The sequence below is a fragment of the Bombyx mandarina genome, chromosome 22 (assembly GCF_030267445.1).
Source record: "Bombyx mandarina strain Sakado chromosome 22, ASM3026744v2".
Classification (NCBI taxonomy): domain Eukaryota; kingdom Metazoa; phylum Arthropoda; class Insecta; order Lepidoptera; family Bombycidae; genus Bombyx; species Bombyx mandarina.
The window spans coordinates 12,093,312-12,102,117 of record NC_143228.1 but is presented as its reverse complement, the minus strand read 5'-3'; the positions used below and the strand labels follow the sequence as shown (position 1 = coordinate 12,102,117).

General features: G+C 40.9%; 1 protein-coding gene across 1 annotated transcript; it reads left to right on the top strand.

Annotated features, from left to right (window-relative positions):
- The first annotated feature begins 4,757 nt into the window (after positions 1–4,757).
- LOC149500361 (uncharacterized) lies at positions 4,758–5,271 on the top strand. Its single transcript, XM_089737032.1, has one exon. It carries the CDS (start codon positions 4,773–4,775, stop codon positions 4,938–4,940), a length of 168 nt encoding a protein of 55 aa, XP_089593158.1. The 5' UTR covers positions 4,758–4,772; the 3' UTR covers positions 4,941–5,271.
- Positions 5,272–8,806: the final 3,535 nt, after the last annotated feature.

The window sequence follows — 8,806 nt, the reverse complement described above, 5'->3', positions numbered from 1 at the left end:
TGACCTCTATATGCTGTGGGCTACCCACACACCTGGTGGTAGGTGATTATACCAGATTAGTCATGAGCTCGTCTACCCAAATACATCCATAAAAACTATTAATTAAATGGGTTTTGAAAATGGTGTTGAAATTAGAAATATCGTGGTGAATACATGATAGATGCGTTTATATGGAGAGGGTGAGTAGTAGAAATATCTTGCTATCTCCTTCGCACGTTTGAACTATGACGTCTTAAACTTCTCCGTCCTTGATTGTTATCATATATTTATACGCTATAGCTGTGTATTTTTTTATAGCTATGTATCGGTTGTATAGCTTGTGTATAGCACGCCTACCCAATCGATGAAGCCAACTTATCCTCTAGAGGCTATTGGCAGGCAAAAAAATAGTCATCTTAGTTTTTTCTTTGAAAATTCATAAAAAAATAGTATTCTGAAAAATTGTCTCGTTGGCAGGACTACAACTATTTAAACATATTTATTAATACAGTTTTAACTTTATGGTAGTTTTCATTTTCAATCGTTTTATTGGGAGTCCTAGCTTCTGTTGCTACTTAAAACGCGATTTAGAAAACAACAATTATTTACCAAATGTCAAAAGGCAAAATAAATCTTGGGAGCAAACCGGTGGTAATTCTTCGAATCGAGGGCCCGTTTAGTGTGTAACCGCAGTTCGTGGCAACATAAAAACGCAATTTGTCTCAACAGACGAGTCAACTGCAGCTTTGTGACCGTTCCACACTCTAAACAATATAAACTAGTTTAATGTAGACTTATGTTGTTAGGTCCATTGAATTTAAGAGGGTTCCGTTCAAAATTTGTAACCTATACCAGATATGTTCTACGCTAAAACGTACGTGAGAAGTGTTATCGATTAGTATGACATCCGTGCATGTTTGAAAGATAAAACTGCATTATTTTATTCCCTGAAAATAACCTATAGGTAGTTCTGACTCAATGACATACTTATGGGAATTTCAAATTAAAGTAAAAAAAACATATATATTTTTATAGGCAAGAACCTGGGACCTGTTTCTGAGATAAAAAACAAGCTTAGAATTAAATTATGGAATTGCCTATCTGCTAATAAAAGCACTAATGAATTCAACCGCTTCGAAGATTAACGACAAACAGAGCCAAAGTTACGATTATTATTTTATACAATTTCAAATAATATTTTTATGATTGTAAGTAGTCTGGAATTCTAGAATGGCAGATAATTTGCATGTCATTGGTGCACTCCTTCAAATTAGTAGAACTATGGGATATTCTAGGAATGATTAAATTACGCTGACTTAAGATGTAATTGCTGGTGGCTCAGAGGTTTTTCTGGCTTGATTAGTCCAAAGGCTCAGCTAGGAGTGGTAGTTTGTCAAACATCCTCCGAGCGCCTAAGAAGTAGACTTTAGAGCTTAAGGGCACCTACTTTTTTATTGTTTCTATCGCCGGATCGGAATCGCGACCAGTTGAATAGATCCGACGAGAAACTCGACCATGACTGTCATGACGAATTTCTCGTCGTGTTCGATGAATGCAACTAACTGCAGACCCAGAACACATCTTAAAAGTGCTCGGTATTATGTATAACAGGAAGTAAATTGAGAAAATCTCCAACCGTTTCTGTCATAAATGTTGAATAAGACTAATAATTTTTTGTAGTTATTTTAAAGTAATATGTTTTTTTTTTTTCAATTTAGAAGCAATTCGTTGTTCTGGTTTCGTTTCAAGCTTAACTCTTTTTTTTATTGTAGGCAGATGAGCATACGATCCACCTGATAGTAAGTAGCCAGTGTTGCTCATGGACGTTAGCAATGCTAGGGGCACAGCCTAGTCGCTGCCTACAGCTGACGATTCTTCGCAAACCGCGTTTAAAGAAGGTTTTTTTTCCAGAGGCGGGTCATACGTGGAAAAAAATATCTGGAAACGCACTGTGAATGAACGCAGCGACTCCTAACAGCATGGATGAATTCTGCCGGGTGGTGGGCGATGTGATGGTTAAGAGGAGATGAAAGGATCAGTTCAAAATAATCCCTCAGAGTACTCGGTGTATGTATCCCTACTTATGTAATAGTATGTACTATTATCAATGAAAATGCAAATTTAATATTGAATTTAAAAAAAAAAAACAAGATATTTTTGACAATGTTTGTATACGGTGTGTACGTAGTTTAATATTATATATGTAGTGGTTTATACATAAACTATAGTTATGAGAATTTTTAATTAAATATCGCATAAAAATAGTATGCAATTTAGATTAGCACATAGGTTACTTTACATCATGGTAAATGATGTCATAAATCTGTTATAATAAATACGGTAGGGTGTTTGCATGTTATCGATTAGAAATTAACACAAGCAACTCTTGATATCGGGCTAGCACCACGTATTTTTTTATTATTGCCAAATAATAAATTTTACGAGTGTAAATGCGAAAAACACGTTCTAGATGAAGTATTTATAATTTGTTTTGTCTTAAACATATTCAATAACTTCAGAACTAAATGTAGGGACAGGTAAAATCTAACGTCCTAGTTTACCCCCTAAGCATATCGGACCCAGGTGACCGGGGTCACGCAAGCTCAACGTCGCACTAATGTCTTGTCCGATCCCCCGGATCCACTCTCGGTGCTTTTAGGCTCTTCGAGTACCGATTATCGTCGAACTCGTCGGTAACGAGGTTTTTGTCTTTTATTTTTTATTATTGCATATATGAGTGGACGAGCTCACAGCCCGCCTGGTGTTAAGTGGTTACCGGAGCCCATAGACATCTATAATGTAAATGCCGTCACCCACCTTGAGATATGAGTTCTAAAGTCTCGGTACAGTTACAATGGCTACCCCACCCTTCAAACCGAAACGCATTACTCCACGGCAGAAATAGGAAGAGTGGTTGTACCAATCCGTGCGGACTCACAAGATGACCTACCGCCAGTAACAAGCAAGAGTTCGACGAACGAACTAGCCCATAGACACAACCCAGTGACTTTGTCGCCGAATCTTCTCAGTGGGTCGCGATTCCGATCCGGCGGTAGACTCTGCGAAGCATTGCTCTTGCTAGGACTCCTCCTTGCATCGTATTCCTCATTGCTGAGGGTCGTGACCACCCTTTGGTATCACCTTGCTAGGACTAGTGTTAGCAAATTCTCTCTGCTTGAGTCCGTGAGCTCACCTACCAATACCCGCGTAGCTGGAATGGCATAGCAAATGTGTAGGGGGAAAAACCTAAGAATCAAGTGCCGTAATGTAAGAAGAAAACGTCATAATTGTGACGTCAATGAGGCTGACAACTTTTCAAGTGGGATTACACACACAGCTGAAAGTCGAAAGAAACACATAAAAACTTTAAAAAAATGTATATATATTGTAAGGAATACCCTACAAAAAGGGTATAAAACCGGCGCGCAGCTCCGTCACCCGCGCATTTGTCGGTTGACATTCGTCGAGAGAACATCATTCAAAGACTTTGTGTTAATTTAGGAAACACGAATTTTATAATAATGTTGAAGGTACAGTGCCTATAAATAGCAACGCCTTTGCTCGAAACATTCATTCGATCGGCGGCGTTCGTGAGAGAAGGTAGTCGTGGACGTGGTGTGCGTGAGTCATTGTTTTAAGTCTCTGCAAATGTGTGCTAATTGTTATTTTTTTTTATGGTTTTTCTTCTGATTCCTAATATCAGAAGTGGGATAAAGGACTCAAATAGCCCACAGTAGCGTAAAACTCTGAACTTTGTTTTGTTTTACAAAGACTGCTTACTTTGATGCTTTCATACTTTATTTGTTATTTTTCTTGTGTGATTGCAAATTTTAACTGTAATAATGAGACATACTGAAACTCCTAGTACACGGAGGCGACCGTCTCGAGATGATTCTCGTAATCGAAAACGATATTATGCCTTCGCGATCACAGAGATGATAGACAGAATCGCGATACGAACGATGCGCTCGCGCACGATAGACCTGTCGCGACACGTTCTAACGATAAGGAGCACGCTGAACAGACCACCGATATTCTACGGACAGTTACGACTCCCATGTCGAATATCGTTGGTTCGCAACAAGGCCACGTAGAATCTAGTATCCCTGGTTCTGAGTCGTCTACCCTCACCAGTGCTTTGATAAAACTTTAATAGTGATACGGGGCATAATGGGCCCTCAGGTTAGAGCCGCGAACGCTAATCTACTCACGATTTGATTTCATTTTTGGTGGAGGTCCGGCTAGGCCGAGTCCTTGTTGGGTTCAGGTTAGTTGTCACCAGTGACGCATAATACCCAACAAGTAGACGGGACTATGTTGGCAATGGTCAACTCAACTTTTGAGATTACAGCTCATTCTGAACATCGCAAAATGCAAGACAACAGACATCCGCCCTGCAGCTTCTGGTACAAAAGACGCCACCACACCTGTGGTGAGGACTCTAATTAGTGATGTCACGACTGAGGTGTTTCGGAGCCGTTAAGTTCGTCGAGAACTAGGTCGAGGTAGAGCTCATCAATTGGTACCACGAAGTGAAAAGCGATATGATGCTCGCGTGGATGGGCACCAACGAGCAGCAGCCGTTTTTAATGTCGATAATCTTGTTTGGGTAATAACTCGCAGTCTACAGGAAATGTAGATCCGGCAATCCGTGGACCTTACCGAATGGTGAGGATGGTACCTCACGGGCATTGCCGCCAGCTCGGGCCTCTCGATGGTTTCTGCGGCAGTAGCACGCAAGCGACGTGCCGGTAGCTGCGTAATATCGGTCGGCAGGTAAACTTGATTCCGGCATGCGGGGGCCGTATAAGGTTGTCGAAATTCTACCCAGTGGACGTTATACCCTACGGCTGCTCAGCGGCAGTTATGGCAAAACTACGCAAGCAGCTGCACAATATATGGTGTCGTGGCGGGGCGAGTGGACCCCTGAGACATGTGCTGCCTTCTTTGAGAGTCAGTAAAGTTAATAATTATCATTGTTCACAAATATACGTATTCCTATGGTGAACCTGAAGGGTGAGCTATAGATGATTGCTCTCTAGTTACGTATCCCTCACTCGTGTGATTAATTCTACACGGTGAGATGCCTCAATACAATCTGAGCCGTATTGAGAAGCCTCGGCACGTTTGAGTATGGTCGGCGTGCCGGGAAGCTTCACACGTTTGAAAAAACTCTGCGTGTGGAATGCACTCGTACGTTTTTAATACGATCTTCGTACGAGTGGGTCTGGGACCATTTTACGTATCCCTCACTCGTGTGATTAATTCTACACGGTGAGATGCCTCAATACAATCGGCCTGGGCTGGCGTATTGAGAAGCCTCGGCACGTTTGAGTATGGTCGGCGTGCCGGGAAGCTTCGCACGTTTGAATAAACTCTGCGTGTGGAATGCACTCGTACGTTTTTAATACGATCTTCGTACGAGTGGGTCTGGGACCATTTTACGTATCCCTCACTCGTGTGACTAATTCTACACGGTGAGATGCCTCAATACAATCGGCCTAAGCTGGCGTATTGAGAAGCCTCGGCACGTTTGAGTATGGTCGGCGTGTCGGGAAGCTTCACACGTTTGAATACGCTCTGCGTGTGGAATGCACTCGTACGTTTTTAATACGATCTTCGTACGAGTGGGTCTGGGACCATTTTACAGGGATCACTGATAACCAAATGCAGAAGACACTTAAAGAAGGGCGACGCACACTGGCCCTTGGATAATAACAGGAATATGCGCATTAAGGATGATTGCTACTGCGCGCACTGCTCGCGTGCCGTAACTGCGCGCTCGCCTGCTTCAGACGTGCATACTGCACGTGCTGCTCGTGTGTCGCTGCCTGCGCGCGCTCACCTACTTCTGGCGTGCATACTGCACGTGCTGCTCGCGTGACGCTGGCTGCGCGCGCTCATCTACTTCTGGCGCGCATACTGCGCGCACTGCTCGCGTACCGCTGGCTGCGCGCACTGCTCGCGTGCTGCTGGCTGCGCGCACTGCTCGCGTGCCGCTACCTGCGCGCGCTTACCTACTTCTGACGTGCATACTGCACGTGTTGCTCGCATGCCGCCGACTTCCGGTGCCGTACGACTGGCAGTGACGCAGAGGGCGATGTCGCTCGATCTGCGGCCTGCTGCTTCACTCGTTGGGGACTATGATGCCTTTGGTGAGTAGTTCGTTTGCAGTCCTGCTGAGCTACTTATGCGCTCCGCCTGCATTTTCAGGATTATCTATCAGGATGGTCGAGCGGGACGCCCGCCACACGTGGTGCAGCCTCACATCGTGGTTGCAGACTGGAGCTGGGACGGCTGCTTTGCCGAACTTTCGGGAGGCGTGGACCTAACAAGATCTTTCGCACGCTTCCGCATCATCGTTACGAGTGGACCCCAGTTATGTGGTCGAGGACGAACCACAGTCAGGAGAGGCCGTGTAAGGAATACCCTACAAAAAGGGTATAAAACCGGCGCGCAGCTCCGTCACCCGCGCATTTGTCGGTTGACATTCGTCGAGAGAACATCATTCAAAGACTTTGTGTTAATTTAGGAAACACGAATTTTATAATAATGTTGAAGGTACAGTGCCTATAAATAGCAACGCCTTTGCTCGAAACATTCATTCGATCGGCGGCGTTCGTGAGAGAAGGTAGTCGTGGACGTGGTGTGCGTGAGTCATTGTTTTAAGTCTCTGCAAATGTGTGCTAATTGTTATTTTTTTTTATGGTTTTTCTTCTGATTCCTAATAATATTGTTTCAATTTTGTAGACTACAAGCTTTGTAGGTACGACAACTGGAGGGCCAATTGCAGCGTTCGTAAATAACAAAGTGCATTGCCCGATTTAGTTTTCACATAGCAAACGTGTGTTCCGCGTTCTCGGGAGTCGTTACGGTTCGGCGGTCGCCGTGATCCGTCAACGTCGGCCGGCTCATTGTTATCCGGGGGAAATAAAGTGCAGACTGCAACGCCGGACCCGGGGAAACTTTTGTGAAATATTACTTCGCTACTCGACCAGTACGGGTTACAAGATTGAGAGTTTTCGAAGACTTACGAATTTCGGTGTAATCTGATGTTTTAAGACGTAGCTGTCGGGAATAGGTCTCTGTGAACTCATAGATTAGTGCGTATAAAAACTCGAGACCTAACTAAAGCTTTAGGAGTATATCTAAAGTTTATTATTTACGGAATCAAATAAAATCTTTAAGAATGTTTTTTTTCCATTTTTTGTTGTGTAATTTACAAACATGTGTGAATTGGTATTTTTTGTAATCAATTAGTAATAAACTTTGTAATAAAATGTAACAAATTGTTTATTTAAATGAAGCACTTAAGATATGAAAGAGTGATATGTTGATCAATATCAACTTTAAATAAACATGAATAAAGTTTTACATAATTTTATTATAACAAAAATGAAAATTCGCTTTAACAAAATAAAATGGAAATATTATTTGTATAAAGAGTCAATTAAATGTGCGTTTTTAAGGATAACTCATAAACTACGGGTCAGAATTTAGATACAATCACATCAGAAGCGCGAGTTATCAAATGAAAAAGAATCGGGTCAGCTACATAAAAGCTCTGAAGTAACATCACACAAAAAAAAGATAGAGTCGAATTGATAACCTCCTACTTTTTTTGAAGTTGATACTTCTTGATATATCTAAAATTTAGGTATAATTTCATTACAATCAAAGTAAGCCATAAAATGCTAAAATAAATGATAATAATGTAATTTTAATTATATATTTCATTGTGCTTGCTTGATAGAACTGATCACAAAGTGATTGCTATGACAGAATTACATTGCTTACATGCAAATGTCGGGCATGTACTTTTGACATCAAAACTTCTTGAAATTCAAACATAATTTCGTTTCTTTTTATTAAAAAAAATTGCTTTAAGCTCCATCTATGATAAATTAAAGGAACTAGCAGCTCTACCATATCTTTTAATGTTGCTAAACCTTTATCACTAGATGGCGATAAGAGTTATTCAAACATGCAAATTTTAGTGTTCGATAGTTTTAGTATCTTTTTTTCTACTTAAACGTTGGTAGCTTTATGGGGCTATTCCTATTACACCGGACGGGATTAGTATTATTGAGCAATTTAGGCATAACATTATTTGGATTTTCGATGTGTGGTTACTGTTTCAATCCTTAGAAATTTTTTAATGAAGGTTTTTTTGAAGTCCTAGTTAGGCCACTCGCACCACATGGGCCCATTTTAGATACCACAACATAAATTCCATCATCCATCCATCACAGATGCTTTAATGTAGCTTACCGCTGACATGTTTAATACCATTGCATAAATAGACTTTGCATGCTTTCAATTAAAAAAAAATCCATTTACGATTTTAGGTATCTCACCATTGACTATCCATACATATTTAAATTAATTTTACAAGCCTTGTGGCTTTGTGAATACAAGGACGTGAGTAGTTTTATGGGTTCGAGGCGCAGAGTAACTTTGCGGAACGTTTATACTTTATAAATGCACGCGCGGATTTCCGCGGACGCGTTGCCAGTGAGAACATAAAATGTATGGAGATGAAAATGTTTTGAATTTTCTTGAAAATTTTTATGACAATATTTTGTTTTAATGGTTATTATAATATTAAAATCATAATTTCTTTTATGTGTCTGAAATAGAGGGACTGTTAGTTATAGGTACTTATAGGTAAATTCCTTTTGGAGATTAATTTAATTGTTTTCTGGTCTTGGTAGGGGAATTTAGTTTCCATTGTCAATTTAGTCTTCATTTCATTATTAGCACACATGCGTCCATTGCTAATTTATCTTATAAAATTTTTCACTTATTGTGTTATCTTTACCCTACT

Bases quoted from the DNA above. Each gene is read 5' to 3' on its own strand.
- LOC149500361 (XM_089737032.1), top strand. From the start codon at position 4,773: ATGCGGGGGCCGTATAAGGTTGTCGAAATTCTACCCAGTGGACGTTAT.